We start from the raw sequence: 22,731 nt of genomic DNA on the forward strand, positions 1-22,731 counted from the left end.
ACCACTGTCATGCTTACTAGCCGTTGTGTGAATATGCTCGATCTGTTACCACTGTCATGCTTACTAGCCGTTCTGTGAATACGCTCGATCTGTTACCATTGTCATGCTTACTAGCCGTTCTGTGAATACGCTCGATCTGTTACCATTGTCATGCTTACTAGCCGTTCTGTGAATACGCTCGATCTGTTATTTCTGCTTTGGAACGCAAGTTCCAATGGCGCAAGCGAATGAGAATAGTGACTCATTTCCACTGGACAGGATGCCAGTCCATCGCAGTTTAACCCTCAGCTAATAGCTGGTCCCCGTCATACAGCTGTGCAAACTGGAACAAGTGGGGTAAAGTCCCGAACTCGCAACCATCCGAGTCCAAAGTGCGAAGCCATTGAGACACGCTGCTCCAACTATGTAGATTAAAGGTTCAATAATTGTAATGTTTTATATAACATTATCATTAACTTCTGACAAAGCAAGTTATCTAGTAGATCAGAACTAAAAATTAATCTAATAAATAAAATAAATAATTTAATATAACATTCTTGCTTAGAACGATTAGAATACATTGATTACTCATTGGGGCTATTAACGATATTTCCGACAGTTCAAAAAATAAGTAAATCAAACTCCCAGTTTTCAAACGAAGCACCTGAATCAAAACATTGATTTAATTACTCAGTTTTTATATGAAAATGAAGAGACTCAGTTAAATGACATAAAGTTAAAAAACAAGTCAATTCATTATTCTCTTGTTACTTGTAATCAAAACCAGAACTCATAAATAAACCCTAATATATTTTACTTAATGCATTATATAGTGTTTTAATTAAATAACAGTTAATCAGTCATAAAATAAAGTTGTTAACGCGCAAAACAAAAACAAGATAATCTAAAATAAGCCATCATTTTGCATTTGTATAAAATTAGTTTTACTAAACCCATTATTTGCCTTGTATGACAATAAAACAATTATCTTAGTTAAAAATAACGCTTTTACGATTTATCAGATAAATTATTTAAGCCCTCGAAAACATTCTGGTAAGCTGAAACCTTAAGAAACTCCTATGAACTACACCTGCGAGTCGAGGATGACGAATTGACTATTGTCTCTAACAGCCACGTGTTCTCAACAAAAATAAGTTAGTTCTAAGAAGAAAACTATTCTAACATATGTACTGGTTTCTTTGGGAATCAAAAGATTGTCACGTTAAAGAAATACACTGCGTAAACTTTAGTTTTTTTAAAAGTGTGTAGCAATTAAGAATACGTCACCCCGTTTTTCACATTCAATAAATATTTCTCAAACATAGTAATTTGATTCCTTGGTGGGCTAGCAGTCACTAGAGCGCCTTATAATTACATAGATTACTTTCTTAATCAAAGGTGTCAAAATGTTTCAGCCGAGTATTTATTTTTGCTCATACTGGTTAGTGTCTAATTTGGTTAATTTTAATATTCAGCCTTGGTTATTAAAACTGTGTTGAGGAAATAAACAATTCTATAGTTGTTAGCTTTCAGTAAAGGTAATAACCCAAAGAGGTTATTAAAATAGGTCCTGTTCAGACACACCTGAGGATTACAGCTCACGGCTCTGTCAAAGTTCTTTATACTCGAGTCCAGCTAGTGAGATATTATATAAAGGCGTTTTGTGCAACTGTTAATGTTTGTTTAATAATATCTCACTAGCTGGTATCTAAACAAACATTAACAGTTGCACAAAACGCCTTTATCTAATATCTCACTAGCTGGTATGATAAGGCGTTTTATGCAACTATTAATGTTTGTTTAGATACCAGCTAGTGAGATATTATATAAAGCGTTTTGTGCCGCTGTTAATGTTTGTTTAGATAGACAGATAGAGAACGTTTTCTAGTTAAAACAATATTTAAATGCAAAAATATTTTAGTTAGAAAAGTTAAGATAGAAAAGGAAGACTTTCAAATGCCGCAAGTACCGAAATGCAGTTGAGTGTTTTTAACTCATTCAACACATGTTATAAAATTTAATGTAATAATATAAGCTTCAAGAGTTGAAAATATAGTTAATAATATAGTCAAGGGTTGTAAATACTTTCCTTGACTTCATTTCAGGCTTGGAAAGAACTTGGGAACTTATAAACTTATTTTCACAGGAAAAGAGAGATATATAGAAAGTTTTTCAGTGTGATGTAAAAATAAAAGTAAGGATGTATTAAACTTACAGTTTTTCCTGCTCTTTAGAGAAAGAGGAAAGTTAGATAGAAAGTCTATTATAGAAGACGATAATTGGCCATTGGAAATGGACACGAAATCTAAAACATGTTTCATTTTTAAAACTGTATGCTAAAATGTAAAACGCATGTTGAATTTGTAAAATCAGATATACAAATTAGTGATTTCGAAAATAGGGAACAAAGCAATTGTTTTAATTTGTGAAGTCTCTCGATTGCTCAAACTTAGTTTTGAGAATGTGCTCAAAACTACAGCATTTATCAAAAGGTTTAAATGATCACTTGCTCTCGGAAAATGATGTACTTCTAATAGTAAATCATTGCAAAGGATAGAGATAACACAAAGAAGCTTTGGATTTAAATGTAACTTAAATTTGCCCCCCCCCCCAGTGGCACAGCGGTATTTCTACGGACTTACAACGCTAGAAACCGGGTTTCGATACCTGTGGTGGGCAGAGCACAGATAGCCCATTGTGTAACTTTGTGCTTAATTTCAAACAACAACTTAAATTTACGAGCCTAATGTTATCTATTGGAAGGCTTTTTTTAAGTTTCATAATATGGTATAAACAAACCATAATAAACAAACACTTAAGATTTTTGATAAATTATCTGCGCTATTATTCCAGGTAACAACTAAGATTTCTTTCCTCGATAACTTTATTTAAATTTTAATAGGCGAATATTTTCGTCTTATTTATTTTCTGCAGTGTAAGTTTCTTATCTGCAGTGTATTTGTAAAATGGGGCTTCGAGAGGCTACTAGCTAGAAAGACTGGATCAACACCTAGCTCTTTGGTTGGGCCCTTACAATTTAGTTTCAGTTGTTCTTTTTAACGACTATGTTTAAGTATCATTGTTTATAATCGCCGTTTCTCACCTAGACCTGATCACTTGGCAAACTAAAGAAGAAGAAGAAAAAGAAAGATAAAGGGTGGATACAGCTGAGAACCTTATGGAAACAGCAACAGTGTTGTAGCAAGGACGTGGAGCACTTCCTCCTCTATTAACCAAACAGTTGATTATGTACAATAATTTCCTTTTTTTAATTTACCAACTCTTCCTTCTTTACCTACTGGTTTAAAGTAAAAGAATATTTAAAAATATTAAATGTCAGTAGCATTCAACTTCGTGTAATCCAACAATAGTTTCAGTTATCATTGGTTAAAACTTCTCTTCTGCGTGACAAAGATAACTATTTTGAAACGGATTTGTCTAGGACATTCCTGTTCTCGAATCTCTAGTTTCTTTAATTGGTTTAAAGATTCTTTATCATTTCCAATGTTAAAAATGACTGTTCTGTGTTTGAAACTCATACTTGGATGGTTAACCATATGATGTACGTTTAGCAGCATTTTGCAGGATTTTGGAATATTTTGTTTGTTTGTTGTTGTACGCAAAGTTATCAAATATGTTGTAGTATATGAAATTTTTCAATTTTGCAAAATGTTATTGGAATGTTAATACATGAAGACAAAAACAATAAAGAAGCACGAACAAATCAGAGGCAGCCAATTTATGTAGAAATAACTATTTCAAAACTGGATACAACCATTCAATTATAAAGAAAAATTCTGCTAAAAAGGAAACAACCAAAGCAACTAGTTATTCACGGAAGAAAATCTAACAAAATTAAACTTAACAAGCCTATCAGTTACGAAGGAATTGACCTATATAAAAACTGAACGCAGACAACTAGTCCTTCGGGAAAGTAAAACGATACTGGATGGAGTTAAACAACCAACTATTCAGGAAAGAAATGCCATGAAGAACGAACACAACTAGCCACAGAAGTTTCATTTGTTTGGAAGTTCGTGCAAAGCTACTCGAGGACTATCTGCGCGAACCGTCCACAATCTAGCAGCGATAGTATAAAGGGAGGCCAGATAGTCAACACCACCCACCGCCAACTCTTGGGTTACTCTTTTACCAATGAATAGTGGGATTTAACATATAACGCCTCCACGGCTGAAAGGGCGAGCATGTTCGGTGACGGGAATTCTAACCCACGACCCGTAGATTGCGAATCAAACGCTCTAACCACCTGGCCATGCCAGGCCTGCACAGAAGTACACAAAAACCAAAGTACACACACCAACTAATCAGCCAGTTATTCAGGGAAGAAATGTTAACAAAACTTAGCTAACGAATCAGTTATAGAGAATAGAATAAAACCAAAACTGGACACAGCCAATCAATTAGCCAGTTATTTAGGGTAATATGGATCAAAATTGGACACAACAAATGAAATATTTATTCATTAAGATATTTTAACAAAACTGGGCACAATAACCCGACTATTCAAGGATAAAATGCAAACTAAATGAATAATATACAATCAACATACAGTTTAGAACCTGCAAGAGAACATTAAAAAAAATAGTACAAATGAAAACAATACACTACTAGCTTAATTTCTGTAAAATGAACACAAAAATTCAAATTTAGATAACCATTCAAGGGTCAAGTAAATAAAAATCAGAGTTTCATCAGTGCTTGAAGTTATCATAACTTCTTAACTTGAATTATTGAATTTGATATAAAATATGTCTTAATTTGTCAGAGCGCGTATTTATATTTCATATACGTTTATATTAAACGTACCATGTATGTGATCTACATATGTGACACGTTTGAATTAAGCATAGCGTATATTTTTATGTGTATAATATGCCCAAAGTAAGCGTAGTACATATAACCTACGTAACAGTAAAACGACTAAAACAAGCACGGTATGTATATGATATATAGAGTACTTATAAATTATGCACAGTACATATAATTTATATATAATATTAATAAACTGAACATAGAATATACATGATTTATGTAAAGTGAAATATGTCTATGACTGAATTACGATGATAATGGTAATTTGACCATCTCTTTTCCACTAAAAATCAAGTTTGGTAATATATTTGAGAGAAGTTATAATTTTTTTATAGAAAAAAAAGGTTTTATGTTTAATTTCTAGGACGTGTCGACCACGTAGAAAACTGTAAACCTTTTCACGATTTATGCGTACAAAATAATTATGGTAAAATGGACCTATCTCTCTCCAGATAATTCATAATTCATCTCACTCCAGGATGCAGATAATTCACATAAGTTTTTGAACAAAAAAAAACAGAACTTTAGAAATGTTTCAGGTAATTTTCCGAATATAAATATTCACCATTCATAAAATCATTTCTCTGTTAGAACTTTATAAATTTATGAAATTCAGTTGTATGTGTGCATGTTTTGTGTCCTCATCTATTTGTTTTTTTTTTTCAAAAGATAAGTGAAAACTTCATAAAAAGGCTCTTAAAAAAGATGCTTGGATGGAATATTACTTTGAAAATCTGTAATGTTTTGTAGACATCCATGATTCCGGTAGATACGTTGTAATAACAAATATTTACTTTGACGTGACAAAGTATACCAAAAATATAACATAATTTTCTAATATATATGGTTAAGTACATCATACTGAACACAGAAATCAGTGCAAAATCCGATCGAACGAAATGTATCCGAACTGTTTTTTGACATTGAAAACGAGGCCAACAGGGTATGGTTTCACCTAGATAAGGCGTCGTTTTATACTTTCCGTTCAACCGTCTCAAACCTGGTGAGTTAAACGACTATTCACTATTCCATACGAAGCGTCCATTGATTTCTGTACGATCAGGCCCTTGAACCGTTGTCATTGTACACTAGACGGATTTATTTTAGATCTGTAGGCAGTACTGTTATTTAATCGTTTAATTAAGGCTTTAAATAGTATTGTGTATGCTGAGTTAAGCAAACGTGTAGCTCCCTCCCCCCTCCAAGTGGCTCAGCGGTAAGTCTGTGACGATCATACCACATATAGCCCATTGTGTAGCTTTGCGCTTAACAACATAAAAACACAAACTTGTGGGGCAAATTTTTGTGTTGCATTGCACAGAAAAGTTGTAGTGTATTGAATATTATTATTTCAATCTTTGATAAGACTACGAGTTATTTGTTGCTTGTTTTTAAATTTAAATTCGGTTTATAGTGCTGACTTATTTAAACAAAAAGTCTTCCAGTGGTACAGCGGTATATGTGCGGACTTACAGTGCTAGAAACCGGGTTTCGATCCCCGTGGTGGGCAGAGCACAGATAGTCCATTGTGTAGCTTTGTGCTTACCTACATACATACAATCAATTTCAACAAAAAACCTTTTTAGCTGAAAGTTGTTGTACAAACTTCTTTCAATATTATATCTTATGCTTCGAATAAAGAGATTTAACAAAAGTCGATGAAATTGTTATATCATTCAAATTAAAACGCTTTCAAAGGAAGTGAAATTACGCAATAAATAAGGTGGTCACGAAATGCTGTTAAAAAGTAAAAAAAGACCACGCTCTTTTCAGCTGTAACCTATGGAAACGTCGTGATCGGTGCTTGTCTAGAAGAAGCTCAATGTCAATACAATGTCTTAAAACACGAATCAGAAGTCACAGTATTCATTATACAAAAACAACTTTTCGTAAAATGAATAGTATTTTACCATCGTACATGATATCCACGCTTTTTTATAATAGTTTAATTTAAAGGATGTTTAGTTTACACTGTTTCATCCGTAGAGGCTCAATAAAAATACGTTACTGTTTTGCAACTATCAAACAAGGTGAATGGCTTACACTTTTTCCCAGTCTTAAATTTTTCTCTCTTTTATACTCTCTCGATTGTTTTCTGGTGTATCATTAAGATGATTACCGCGTTTCCTGCGGCAGTTGATGCAGTACTTCTTATCACGTGCAGTTTTATCCAAGACTTGTAATTTGATGCAGTACTTCTTACCACGTGCAATTTTATTCAAAACTTGTAACTTGATGCAGAACTTCTTACCACGTGCAGTTTTATTCAAAACTTGTAACTTAATGCAGCACTTCTTACCACGTGCAGTTTTATTCAAAACTTGTAACTTGATGCAGCACTTCTTACCACGTGCAGTTTTATTCAAAACTTGTAACTTGATGTAGCACTTCTTAGCACGTGCAATTTTATTCAAAACTTGTAACTTGATGCAGTACTTCTTATCACGTGCAGGTATATTCAAAACTTGTAACTTGATGCAGTACTTCTTATCACGTGCAGTTTTATTCAAAACTTGTAACTTGATGCAGCACTTCTTACCACGTGCAGTTTTATCCAAAACTTGTAACTTGATGCAGCACTTCTTACCACGTGCAATTTTATTCAAAACTTGTAACTTGATGCAGCACTTCTTATCACGTGCAGGTATATTCAAAACTTGTAACTTGATGCAGAACTTTTTACCACGTGCAGTTATATTCAAAATTTGTAACTTGATGCAGAACTTCTTACCACGTGCAGGTATATTCAAAACTTGTAATTTGATGCAGAACTTCTTACCACGTGCAATTTTATTCAAAACTTGTAACTTGATGCAGCACTTTTTACCACGTGCAGTTATATTTACAATTTTTAACTTGATGCAGCACTTCTTACCACGTGCAGGTATATTCAAAACTTGTAATTTGATGCAGAACTTCTTACCACGTGCAGTTATATTTACAATTTTTAACTTGATGCAGCACTTCTTACCACGTGCAGTTATACCCACAATTTCTAACTTACTTCATTACTCACTGTAATATTCAAATTCGATGACGAAGAACCCACTTTGAGACTAATAATGGTTGGATTATCACTGTAATATTGTTGTAGTTAAAATAAATTATGTTGTTTTTTAACGTAAACTACGACAACTGTAACTTATTTGTGTTTTTCTTTTTTTTTTTTGAAGTCAAAAATATTTCTTATTTGATATGTTGACACTAACTTATTATATTCTTTCACTGTTCGGAAAGTCGTTTTTCCGGTTTTCTGACGACAAGTTAAAACACCACATAATGATTAAAGCTGCATTACATGTTTGAGCCAAAAAAAGACATAGTGGATCTATATAGGTATGCATGAAAAGTGTTAAGATATAACAATCCAAACTATTTTTATTCGATCCTTTGCATGTTTGTATCCAGACATAATAAGCTAATCATAAATAATTAAGTATGAGTTACTGATGCACGGAAAGCAGACGTTTTAATACCAATGCTTTTTAAAAAAAATGTTTGTTAACCATTTAGTACATACTGCCAGTCTATCTAAATATATGCACGCATATACCTAAATATTTTTCTACTGCTTTCAACACATATACATTGGACAAATTAGGCTTGCCATGACAGTAGGCATAACCGAGCCTATCTGCACATCGATTAGAATCCCATTGTGTTGGAGGTAACTAATAAACGCATAACATACTTCAGTTTTATCTATACGCCCAAAGTTAGTATTGAAAACAGATACAAATTTAATGATATGTTATGGTAAAGTTACCATTACACAATGTTTGACGGTATTAAGAGATCCAACTGTCTGATATACGGAGGGTTCTTCACGATCTGTGTTGATAATTTGCATATCCTATTACTTTCCTCTTTGACGTCTCCATGGCTGTGAATATAAAGGTTAAAAGCTCTGGCACTCTTGTTATGTAACTCAAGTGAATTGTGAAGGTTTGCGATTCACATTGACCCATTCTAGAAGGTTTCATTAGAGAACTTTGTAATGCTAGTTCTCCTGTCCCATGATTATTAAACCAAAGCACAAGTTATAGCCTTAAAAAAATGAATACTGAACAGTATTGACAAAACAAGGAAGTATGTCATTGTAGCAGGAAAACATACTATACACCAATCACATATTGGTAAAAGTTAAACAATGTAACATAGGGAAGGTATATTGGCAAAGTATGTGTCTACTTACGTGTCTACAAAAGTCAGGGCAATGTATTATTGTCTTGCCACTGATAAAACATTTCGAAAATGGCATAGAGCATTTTAGAAAAGTGTTTCGAAGGATCATATGGAGTTATAGGCTACAGACATATAACAGTAACTTTTATACTCGTAGAGCGATAAAAGTGCAAAGGTGTTCACTGGCACCATATTATCGCGAGAAAATACCATCCTTGTACAAACTGAATCCTGTATGACATGCATACATAAAGACAAAGTGTCTAGTCATACGTGCAGGTTAAAACGCCAGTCCCTTTGCAGTATATAAATTCAAACAGGAATTCACGATATACAATTTGCTGACCTATCCCATAAAATTTTGTGATTCTGGAATGCTCAAACAAGTCCTAGCCTGGTCTTCGTTGTCTGTGCATAGCTGATGAACTTTGCTAAACGTGTCGGGGACAACGTTGATTTCAGCGTATTGCGCATAAACCCCTTCTATTACAAACAAATAAATAAGGTTGAATATATTGTATTAAAATGATTTTGGAGCCTAGCCACGTTTATACAGTCTATTTCATTACGTCATATCACGACCAATAGCTCTGCAGAGTAAATTATATTGCAAAAGGCTGTTAGGCCCAGCATATGGTCAGGCGATTAGGGCGCTTGACTCGTAATCTGAGTCGTAGGTTTGAATTCCTGTCCCTCCAAACATGTTCGCCCTTTAAGCCGTGGGGCGTTATTATATAACGGTCAATCACACTATTCGTTGGTATAAGAATAGCCCAAGAGTTGACAGTGGACGATGATTACTAGCTGCCTTCCCTCTAGTCTTTCATTGCTAAATTAGGGACGGCTAACGCAAATAGCTCTCGTGTAGCTTTGCGCGAAATTCAAACCAAACCAAACTAAGGTTGCTAAGTTCAGAGCATAACCTTCCTCACTACACCTTTACTAAATCAATTTAGTGTACGAGGACAACGGTTTCCTTGCACCAGGTTCAAAAAGTCCGATCGCACATAAATTTAAAGGCGCTGCTTCAGACGACTTGACCGGCTTTCTTCATTATCCAGCTGCTTATAGTATGTGACGTGTTTGAACGAATATGAAGTGGAAGTAACTTGTGTGCACGTGACTTGTGTCGGTTTTATCATACTCTTTTTTTTTGGGGGGGGGGGACATGTGGACAACTATTGCTACTGACCTTTGCGTTCGTGGATTCTGACCTGCTACAATTTTGCCATATTGTGCTTACCTCGGGTGGTGTACGACTTCGAATATTTCTGTTTTGGAAATCCTAAATCCCCGATATGAACAAATACTTATGATTTGAGTGTTATAATATTTTGCGTAAAAAAGTGCTGTTACATAATCTTCATAAAAGCGAAAAAGTTTTGGTGGCATCTCACTAGTTTTTTATTACCAATGTTTATCATGTGACTTGATCATTTATATATTCAAGTTTGTTATAATATAACATCCTCAACGCCGTAGTTCATAACAAGGGTCATCATACAGAACCGGATCAGTGGTGGAAAAACGATTTAAGATCTAGGTCTTCATCCTCTTATCATTACTACAGATCGTGAAACATTCTGAATAATAAAACATACTTACCACCAAGAAAATACGTAACTGTTTAAATCATACATACCAACAACAAAATACACAACTGTTTAAATCATACTTACCACCAAGAAAATACGTAACTGTTTAAATCATACTTACCACCAACAAAATACGTAACTGTTTAAATCATACTTACCACCAAGAAAATACATAACTGTTTAAATCATACTTACCACCAAGAAAATACATAACTGTTTAAATCATACTTACCACCAAGAAAATACGTAACTGTTTAAATCATAGATACCAACAACAAAATACACAACTGTTTAAATCATACTTACCACCAAGAAAATACGTAACTATTTAAATCATACATACCAACAACAAAATACACAACTGTTTAAATCATACTTACCACCAAGAAAATACGTAACTGTTTAAATCATACTTCCCACCAAGAAAATACATAACTGTTTAAATCATACTTACCACCAAGAAAATACATAACTGTTTAAATCATACTTACCACCAAGAAAATACATAACTGTTTAAATCATACTTACCACCAAGAAAATACATAACTGTTTAAATCATACTTACCACCAAGAAAATACATAACTGTTTAAATCATACTTACCACCAAGAAAATACATAACTGTTTAAATCATACTTACCACCAAGAAAATAATTAACTGTTCAAATTATTTAAGCTTAGTGGGTTTTACTTAATATAGTTCTTCAGTTATAGAAAATTCATTTTGTACAATTTAATATAACTAAGATACTCTGTTCAAGTGCGCAGCATTCTAAAGTCTGCACAATTTCTGAATCTGTAACAATTGATTATATTCCCAAAGTCGTAGCCTAGATGTTTACAAAAAAACACAGACAACGGTCACTAATAATCTGCCTGGGTAAAACAGCTTGTATATAATGTTTTTCTTTCTTATTTGGAACAATTCTAAAAGCTACGATCTTTATAGTAATATCATCGCTTTGCGAGACTTTAATTTACTATGTAGTTGTGAGTTTTAAGTTTGTGCTATGTTGTAACACATTTACAGAATAGGCAAATATATCCCAGAATTATTTTTTATTTTTTGCTTGAAAAAACATATATGACATATATAACTAGCGCATAAATCAAGCATGCGATATTTTGGCAATGAGCGAATCCCGCAACATTTAGAGTTTGTGACTCTTCCGAACAAAGCAGCCGGTGCCAGAACGGAGAAAGAGATTCTTAGCTTGTTCTGTCTCGGATGTTAAGTAGTAAATAATAACCTGTTTATGTTGTTATTACGTTAACATAACTGTTATTCATGCTTGCACATTTACATTGGTGAAATTGTTCTTATTTGTCTGACAGCAGACATTATCCAGCCTACAACTATAAGTGTAGACCATTAAGCACAAGCACCCACGTTTGTTTTTAGTTAAAACGTCAATCCACGAGGTGTTCTTATTTGATCTACGTGAAGAATTGGATTCAATCAAGGTTTATTTCTTAATTGCGTGAACAAATCCTTCGTTTGGAAGGTGGTCCAAACTATAGTTACATTGTAACTCCATACCTTTCCTTTTAAACACAAGGCACACAGGGGATAGGACAGTGAACTGATCTTTCAAGTTGTCTACGCTTGGAAGTTCTATAAAGCTGAAGTTAGAGCTTTTAAACAATTTGTATCTAATCTGTAGACCTGTAGAGAAATATGGTGATGGAATGTATAACACAACACAGATGTTACAGTAGCCGATCAGTTTCTTGTCTGTTCTATAGAAAGGTAGTGATAATAAATCATATAACCGAACAAAGATATTATGTTAGCTCAAAATATTTATGTTTATTTCAAAACAAACCATACCTTTACCTCAGATGCTGAGTATAAACATGCGATAAAGACGGATTTTGTTTGTTTGTTTCAGATATTCGCCACTTAAGGACTTTCTATATCAGCCGTCTCTAATTTTAAACTCATAGACAAGAAGAAAGGCAGGTAATTAAGAGTACACTCCACTAACTTCTGGATTATTCTTGTCTGACTGAATAGTGGGATTTAACAATCACCCTTATAATTCAGATAAGGAGCACGATTACTATTATCTTGCTGTAACGGGACACGAACGCGGGACCTGCAAATCCCTAATCCGGCATGATAGCTGCTGTTCCACGATAGGTCCTGATATAAACGGAAAAACATGAACTACCAATATTAGTTGAAATTTTTGATCATGTGTAGTTTCTTAATATGGAGAAAGTTACACAGAAAATATTAGGTTTGACTAATATATTTTTCGTGTTTATGAAGAAAAATAAGATTAATAATTTGATTAAAAGTACTGACTATTTTAAAACATGGCAATGCTTAAATGATAAACACAGTGCTTTCCAAACATCTGACTGAAATCAATAAAAAACTTTAAAGTTTTCATTATCATCCAATGTGTAGTTTAAATTGTATCAATTAGACCATAAAGTATATATTAGAAGAAATTTTAGAGTAAAATCTACATTTATTATCTTGTTTTTCTAACAGTTATTAAAATATAGGAAAACTAAATTCCTAAAGGAAAAATATCTTCACTATTTGTCGAAAACAACACAGGAGCAAAAGAACAGACGATCGTTTTATCTTCTATTTTAATTTTACTTATATTTCACCAATATTGCTCTCTTAATATCTGGAAAAGAAGTAAATTATATAAAATTAACTTTCTAGATGAAATATCAGAATAATACAATTATTTTCAGATTTAAATCTTTCAGATAAAGTTAAAGTTCTAAGGTTTTTGAAACTGTGTGTTTATCATTAAAGTAATCTTTTAATTCATGGTGAAATTTATATTTCATCACCACATAAAAAACAAAAACACATCATAATCGTTTTTAATTCTAATTTTTATGGTTAAAAATAATTTTTGCACGTTTATGTTCAGTTTAAAGATAATGTGGAAGATTGTTGGTATTGTTTTTCATTTCGTTATAATTACTTTTATACAGAGTATTTAATGAGCTACATTTAAAAGCTGATCTTACATGTAGTTCATGCTAAATCAGTCCTGGCATAGCGTTCAATTAGTTAAAACATAACTAATATAAAAATACTACCATTGTAATCGTAGCGTTAAAAATGCACTACATGTGTTACTCTTTGCTCTACTTCAGCGATATTTTTATACAATGACTGGCCTCTTCATTAGGAACTGTACCAAATAGCGACAATATTTAGCCACGGTAATAGTCTAGATTCAGTGTAGTATAGGCTTCAAAACATTCCAGAAGACGTCTCATTCGATTGTAGCCCATTTCTTGAGAAGATAACATGCGCATTGTTTACAGTTGTCAATAGAGGATTGTGATGGAGAATTTGAAGTTAAAATTCGTTCTAAACCTGGTTCATCATTAGATTAATTATAGTGATTGTTCTCCACATTGGAGAAGGCTGAATTCATCATCATGTTACTCTATCATGCCAGATAGATAGTTGTATTATCATCTTGGATGAATCCTTGTCAATGAGGATAGAAACGCAAGGTTGTGAGTAGAAATATATGAAAAAACATGTTCACGTACACTTTAAGTGCTGTTACCCTTCTAAAAGATTCAAAGTACTAAATCCTATTACAACAACTTCGCCACACTTCCAGCAGTTTGTGCTGTCGGAACAACACAAACATGGTCAAATGTTCACTTGTTTCTTCCTTATTCTTTACTCTACCGTTACTACAGAAACGTAACTTTTCACGCTACATCATGCTCTTCAAGCCATTCACTGTGAACAGTTTCCACAACCAAAATTGTGCTTTTCTTTCATTTGAGCTTGTTTATTTGTTTTTAAAGCAAAACCTCATTGTACTCTCTGCTGCGTCCATCGCGGGGAATCGAACCCCGGATTTTATTGTAGCAAGTTCGTGAACTTACCGCTGATCCACCGAGAGACAAACGACTGAGATAATCCCTTTTCTGACTGGTTGTCAAATTACACGTGAGACTTTGTAATTTCCTACACATGGTACGATTTGAACTAGATAAATTCTAATTTATTTTTAAAGAATCGTGAGCCACATACTATCTGTTAAACTTTACAAGCTCCGGCTGACACCAATGGTTTGGAGGCTATTAATATTCTTATTAGCAAACGTATTTCTATTTAAGTTGCCACTAGAATAAAAAATGACCTTTAAAATTCGGTAAAACAAACGTTATTTGGTAATGAACCGCCTACTAGAAGGATATCCACTATGGTCATACCTTTGAAGATCAGTTTATGTGACATTTGTGTGCATTTTTATGCTATAAAACATAAAGCAGAGCAAATAAAGCAGATCATACTCTCTGAACCAGGCAAGATAATACCAAAGCCTACTTAATATTCTATTGTGTTCCCATCTTACTTCTAAAATAACAAGGATGGTGGCAGATGTGTAATCATTCTTATACGCTTTTGTCTGAGTTCAGCACCGGATCCTACATACAATCTCGGCATGGGAAGGATTTGACTTTGACCATTTATTTGCTAATTGTTGAAGCATTATTTTTTTCAAAACGTCCCCTGCTAGGACAATGATATGTTTACGGACTTACAATGCTAAAATCTGGGGTTCGACTTCCCGTGGTGGATACAGTATATAGTCCAATTTGGCTTTGCTCTAAAACAAACAAACAATTTTTCAAGAAAGCATTGTTAAATGATGAAATTTGCTTAGAACATCAGACATCAATAAAAAATACTGGGAACTAATGAGACAACACTGTTAACTGGTGATCGATCAACAAACAACACTGCTAACTGGTAAGATGTATATTAATCAACATAAGACACTGTTAGCGGATGATCGATCAACAAACAACACTGTTAACTGGTGTGATGTATATTAATCAACATAAAATCCTGTTAACTGATGATCGATCAACAAACAACACTGCTAACTGGTGAGATGTATATTAATCAACATAAAACACTGTTAACTGATGATCGATCAACAGACAACACTACTAACTGGTAAGATGTATATTAATCAACATAAAACACTGTTAACTGATGATCGATCAACAAACAACACTGCTAACTGGTGAGATGTATATTAATCAACATAAAACACTGCTAACTGGTGAGATGTATATTAATCAACATAAAACACTGTTAACTGATGATCGATCAACAGACAACACTACTAACTGGTAAGATGCATATTAGTCAACATAAAACACTGTTAACTGATGATCGATCAACAAACAACACTGCTAACTGGTGAGATGTATATTAATCAACATTAAACACTATTAACTGATGATCGATCAACAGACAACACTGCTGACAGATAAGATGATATTAATCAACACAAACACTGTTAACTGATTATCGATGAGCAGATGAGATATTACAGTTAGCTGACAAGATATATGTTGACCAGTGTGTAATGCTGTTAACCGATGAGATGTGTTTCGGTCAACAGAGACCACTTTTCACTAATGAGATACATATTAGTCAATAGAAAACTGTTAAAATATTAGATATTTACTGAACAACAAAAAATACAGTTAACTGATAAGATGTATATCAAATAACAGAAAACAAGGTTAACTGTAGGCATAACGTGCACGTATTATGAGATTTCTCCACCTCTGTTGTAAGAAAAGGAACTGCTCCACATTACAGTGACGTATCGATAGCTTAGCTTACACTGCGAATAGCTATCTTCCAACCACAATGTCTACAAAAAGTACAGACAGTCATACTGTAGTGTGGTAAATGCACTCATGACTCCACTTTCCATACTATAGTGTGGTAAATGCACTCATGACTCCACTTTCCATACTATAGTGTGGTAAATGCACTCATGACTCCACTTTCCAGAAAGCGAACGTAAGGAATGTTTTGCTGGTGAACTACTAACTCCTTTTGACGGATTGATCCAACATTGATGTTTTATAGTGTGGCAAATGCACTCATGACTCCACTTTCCAGAAAGGGAACGTAAGGAATGTTTTGCTGGTGAACTACTAACTCCTTTTGACGGATTGATCCAACATTGATGTTTTATAGTGTGGTAAATGCACTCATGACTCCACTTTCCAGAAAGGGAACGTAAGGAATGTTTTGCTGGTGAACTACTTACTCCTTTTGACGGATTGATCCAACATTGATGTTTGATTAGGAGCTTTATGAAAACTCTGAATAAAATAGTATTGTTGACGATAGAAGTGATCAAGGTAGAAAGCCGAAACTCTTCAAAGGTGAAGTTTAAGTGACTCAACAGCTGCTTTTTATACGATACAGAAATTTACAGTAATGATTTTCTCAATGACCTAGCTGAAAACAGAAGTGTGAATTTTTTAGATTTCTCGATATTTAAATTGTTTGGTAATAATAATGATGCTGGAGACCATAACATGGTTAATGTATAGCATCTAGAGTGAAACATGCTGGGAGACAAATATGAATGTGGGCTGTAACTCAGCTGATGATGTTGGAGATCTAAACAAATCTTTTGTCACTTTGACTACTAACAATACTAGCAGGTGATTATCCACCACGTTATTCACTCAGGGATAAGACCTATTACGGATTAATAGGATTAATCTTCTAGAAAGTCATTGTCTTGTGATCTGAAGCCTGTATCAAATGTTGAGAAATGATACCCGGGAATGAAAAAAAAAAAAAAGATTAGTGAAACACACTAGCATCCATGGCTTGATAGGCAAAAATGCGTGATAAGAATATTAATAAGATGTATGGACGTATATTAAAAGTGAGAGATTCAAACGGCAACCAAACAACTTGTTTTATTTGTGGAGAGTAATGTGCAAAGTTTGGAACAGTATTCAACAATCATAAGTTGATAAACTGATTATGCCATAAAATGAGGAGTACTGATGTATTTACTCGTATTTTGTATAACTTATTTACTTTATTTCATATTGTCTGCTTTAGGTATGTATTCAATGATAAATTCTCTATTTAATTGCAAGCTGTCATTTTTTATGATTCCTGTATGTGTATCACTTGTGTATTTCCATGATTATTTACAATACTTTGTATCTACTAACTATGTAAACTGACCGGATGTGTTTCGAACAACAGATAACAATGAAACGTAGAAAGTTCTATAGACAACACTATTAACTGATGAGATGTAAAATATATGTCTAACAATCAGTTAGATAATTAAATTTGTCTTCTCTAATAATGGAAAGAAGCAGCCAGAAAAATATGTTTATTTCAATTATATGTGTTTTGATGTATCCATCGTCAACTGTTTGTTTCGCTCGAACGTTATGTTGTGCTGTAATATGAGTTGTAGAAACTACTGTGATGATAGAATATAGCTCGAAGTTTTTATTAGAACTCAACAACATTTAAAATATCATTTGGGCAGATGTAGATAAAAAGAAATGGCACAGTATTTAACAATAAAATAACAAACGTCAGTTAGTCATAGATACTCATGTTAAAATCCGAATTGTAATGTTTTCAAACACTAAAACAACTATTTTAATACCCTTTAACATGAGATGCATATAACAATATAAAATTTTATTTATTTTTAGACTACTAAATATGGCAACCTTACAAGCCATAAAAGTACAATTCCTAACGAAAATATCTCTGGACGGTTAGTGGCTAGTTTACAAACTTACAACACTAAAATCTGGGGTTCGATTCCACGCGGTGGAAGTAGCACAGAAAGCCCATTGTGCAGATTGTATCAACAAAACAACAACAGAATGAATACTTACTGATGGTTTTAAAAAGAAGAATGAAGTTACTTATAGACTGCTTTTGCATTTAACATCAATGATGGCTAAGAACGACTAAATACTGTGGGTAATTACATTTTATAAGAACGATGTTTCAGATTCCATGCTTCTTCAGTCGTTGGTTGCGTTTGGTATTATGCACATGCTATGTAATATGTCGACATCGCAAGCTGAATTATAAAATTTTCTGCGAAGAATAGCGAGCCCAATTTTACACCACAGATCTTGACAAATTTTGCACAGAACTTCCAATATAGATGAACGTTGGCTTCCAAGACAACGTTTCAGCAGATCAAAGTCTACTGGAACTGTATCAGTTACATTTAAATGATATGTGGTCGAATGAGGCTGCTGTACTTCCAGTTTCTTCGGTTATATTTCTCATGAAAACAGCCGTTACTTTCGAGGTGTGCTGGAAACGTGTGAGTTATCATCAGTTATAATCCTTATTTACTAACGCGATAACAGAGCCAGATGTGCTCATTTTGAACGTAATAAATTTATAAGACCGATTAATTCTGTTTCGTAATAATAGCCTTCACTTTACGGATTTGGTTGCATTGTTCCAGAGCCTATTGTTTACTTATTGTACAAGTTTATCTGGATCCAGGGAAAACACCGAAGGCTTATCAAAATGTTGTGTCCTTTGGTTAGACGTCGTTTTACAGTCTCACTCTATAGGAATATTTTTCCTTGTAAGGGCTGTAAATTATTCCTCCATTCATGTAGTTATAAATATATGGGACCGATCGTGTCGGACTGTGAATCTGAGGTTCCGTGGTTTGTACTCCGTTATCGGAAAAAAAGGAAAAAAATCAAATCGCTCTCCTACTCCCTTCAAAATTATGGACATCTAGCGCAGGCAGCCATGTAGTAGCTTTGCACGAAAATCAACAGAAGTAAACAGACTAACTAAATATAAGGTTATTAAACATGCTACACGTTACACCATGACTTGTATTATAGTTGTAAACTTAGATTGGACGGCTGAATAAAGGCTGAGGAGCAGAACGATTTTGTTTTTAAAAGTTAAATAAATAGTATCATATGTAACCTTGTTGATTAAACTAGAAGCTTTTATAAAACTCTAGTGTATTTTTAACCAGGACCTAGAAAAAGAAGCGACTTTGATGACATTTGGTCACCTTGATCTAGAGTAACAAGTGTTCATGATTCAAGATATGTTAAACAAGGCCCTTGAAAATAAATTGATTATGATCGGAAAGAAATTAATATGATTAAAACGAGAAAATATTGATTATCAAATCAGGACGAATAGAAGAAAGATATTCTGACCAGACAGAAACAATTAATCCAAGGTGTGCAGAAGGAACTGACTGTGAAGAGAGTGTATTAAAAACGATTTACACAAAGAAGTGACTGTTTCCTAGCAGAAGCTGTTAAATTACGGTTTTCAAAAGGAATCTATTTTCACCATCAGATCCCATTAAACCAGTATATGCAGCTGAAAATATTTCGACCATATAAAGGCTACTTATCGAGAATTTAAAGAAAGAAGTGATTATGAACAAATTGAAACTGTTTCGTCCTGACTGTTTTATTATTGTAATATTGAAAGTTTAAGTAGAAACTGCATGAACATTTATAATTTCGAAAAGTCAAACATTTTACTGACGTTGAATCATCTCTCTGTGAAACTTTCTGAGTTCATTTGTGTAAACACTCGTATATTGATTCATTATGTAATAACTTCCCATGGAAATGTAACTATCTCATCTCTATATGTTTCTTTTACAATCATTGACTCAAACATCATTTAACAGTTGAAGTCACGCTAACGTTTCTTGCTTCTTAAAAGATAATTTCGCAAAATGTTTGAAGGTATTTACGGAATACTGATAACAATTAGAGCATAAGGAGGTTAGTTACAAAGAATATTAAACAAATATTAAGATGTAAGGTGTCTAATCACTAACTTTAGTTTTGAAAGGGCATTCATTAAGCTAATTTGTATAACACGCTGTAAGGTGTCTAATCACTAACTTTAGTTTTGAAAGGGCATTCATTAAGCTAATTTGTATAGCACGCTACACACTGACTTTTATTTGGGAAAAACTCTAACAACGATAGAGAAGTAAACAAAGTAACTTACCAGCTTCACTTTTTTTATCCTCACCAAACCTCCTCAGCACCTGCATGTAGAACACACCAAACGATAACTGTAGCCCTGTGGTTAATCCGTGAACTAAGAAAGCACAAGCACAGATCACCCATCCCCACCCACCTTCTGGGTAGTAATGTTGCATGATTGTGGAAGTTTTGAGTTCTATTAGTTCCGAAGGAAGCTGGCGGCCATCGGGTTGACCAGCGGTTTTGCGTGAACCTGATTCTGGACGCATGTTAGTCTTCTCATGAGAAGTGGCAGCGCAACAACCAGCTCGGGTCTTTTCACCAGCTTCGGCGGACAAGCTGATACGCTCGGAAGAAAAAGACATTCTACGTCGTTCCACCGACACTCTGTCCGACTCTATAGCGTCAGAAACGGCCTGTCCTCGGATACTGGCACCATGCTCACTGTCGTCTGTAGGTAGCGAATCTTCTCTTCCTTCCATAATTCATCAAACTCATCGTTTCTCACGCGAAACCTCATTTGTGTATAACTTTATGAGCTGGGTTGATGCTAACTTCATAAGAAATACAGACCCATGACAAAATTCTTCTCTGCGTTTTTAGGCAACTCATGAGCTAGCACAATGCACTTAGCTAATCACTAACAGACAGTACACATTTTTCTATAAACTGAACGTTGATTCAGTATTGAGCTGATGTTCACCAAATGTTTTAAAAACATCAACTTAAAATCGAATGCACGTATTTGAAAATGTAGAATAGGAACAAACAGCACAACAGTAGTCACTTTCTCTGAAAGAGATCCGATTATTTTTCCACTAGCTAAAGCTAAATGTGTTTGCTTAATAATCTCACTTATGCGCTGTCCATCGAGTTAGTAACCACAAGCTCTTACGAACTACAATCACATTTCCCGCTAACTTCGACTTTTAACACTTGCTCACTTTAAATCACCCACATCAACTTACCATCGATCTTGTCGGTCTATAATGAGCGCTCTTTAACACCACGAAAAGTAGACCCGGGTGATGGAGCCCGTGGATGAATGACGTGATCTGTCAACGTTCACCTATTTTCTATGTTGAATAGGATCAGAAAAATAAAAAAGACTGCTGAACGTTTCACAGGAAGCACTTAATTTTTGTTGATTTTTTAAATCTCAGTGTTGAAAAATGGAGACAGATGTAATGGAAACTATAACGGAAAGTTTGAAATGATCAAGAATTGTGTGCTTGTTAAGTGTGTGAGTGTGTAATACTGAACTATATGTAGCTGTTAACTTGTTTGAGAGATACTATATAGGCCTTGTATACGGAAACGTAGGCCTTGTGTCGGAAATACGACATGTTTAGTTGTTTAAAGAACAATAGAGCTTAATTATAGATAAAAATAATATTTGTGTAAAATAGTACCTTAAAGACTTTCTTATACGGTTCAATGTTATTAGGATACGTATTATACATTTACTGTAAATTAATGTAGTCAGTGTAATATATATTATGCAGCATAAGGTATATGGAAATTTTAGTTTGTTTTTAGAGAGAATTTCTTTTGATTAGACTAATATTACGATGTCCTTGTGTGAAGTGATTGTTTCCCATATGATATTTCCAATTACGTCACCAGGAATGTAGTACTTTTTCCACTTAGATTATTTTCGAAACAGGGTGTCACTGTGATTGGTCGTATTTCTAGTTTTAGTGATAACTCACTGCTTTCCTCGATGCGTTGTGCTCCATTGTCCAGCTTGTTTTCTCGATTCAGCATTATTCGAGTGATCAATAAAATATGTGGAAAAGTAACTCCAGTGGAAATTAACTTTTCCTGGTAGAGAGGGTGTCATTTACATCCTTTGATATTTCTTTCTTAACAGTTTGTTTGTTTTTAATTATGCACAAGGGCTATCTGTGCTCTGCCCACCACGGGTATCGAAACCCGGTTTCTAGCGTTGTAAGTCCGCAGACATACCGCTGTGCCACTGGGGGGCCTTTCTTAACAGAATCGCATGAAACTTAGAACAAACTTACTATATAGAATTTCGATTGAGCACTAGAATTGTATAACTTGATTAATTTCTCTGTCATTTTGTATGCTGTGAAATTTCCAAAATTATGTTGAACGACACTAGTTTTAAAACATGAAAAACACATCTTTTATTTTTAGAAATTAATTTATTTTATCGTTTATCATAAAGTTCATTTATATATATGTATATATATATATATACACACACAATTAGTTACAACTTGTTTGTTATTCCTTAACATTATTTCTTATGATGTATTTTACTTTGTCTAGTTATTTTGTAGTCATCTACTTTC

The 22,731-nt window shown here is 33.9% G+C and overlaps 1 protein-coding gene across 1 annotated transcript in view; it reads right to left on the reverse strand.

Annotated features, from left to right (window-relative positions):
* Nucleotides 1–20,988, reverse strand: part of LOC111085114 (monocarboxylate transporter 10-like) — a 73,234-nt gene extending 52,246 nt beyond the window's left edge. Inside the window, exon 1 of the mRNA XM_022382332.1 lies at nucleotides 20,433–20,988. Coding sequence (XP_022238040.1) covers nucleotides 20,433–20,892 — 460 coding nt within the window. The 5' untranslated portion in view covers nucleotides 20,893–20,988. The remainder of the gene's footprint in view (nucleotides 1–20,432) is intronic.
* Between the last annotated feature and the right edge of the window lie 1,743 nt (nucleotides 20,989–22,731).

The sequence above is a fragment of the Limulus polyphemus genome, unplaced genomic scaffold (genome assembly GCF_000517525.1).
Source record: "Limulus polyphemus unplaced genomic scaffold, Limulus_polyphemus-2.1.2 Scaffold240, whole genome shotgun sequence".
Lineage (NCBI taxonomy): Eukaryota > Metazoa > Arthropoda > Merostomata > Xiphosura > Limulidae > Limulus > Limulus polyphemus.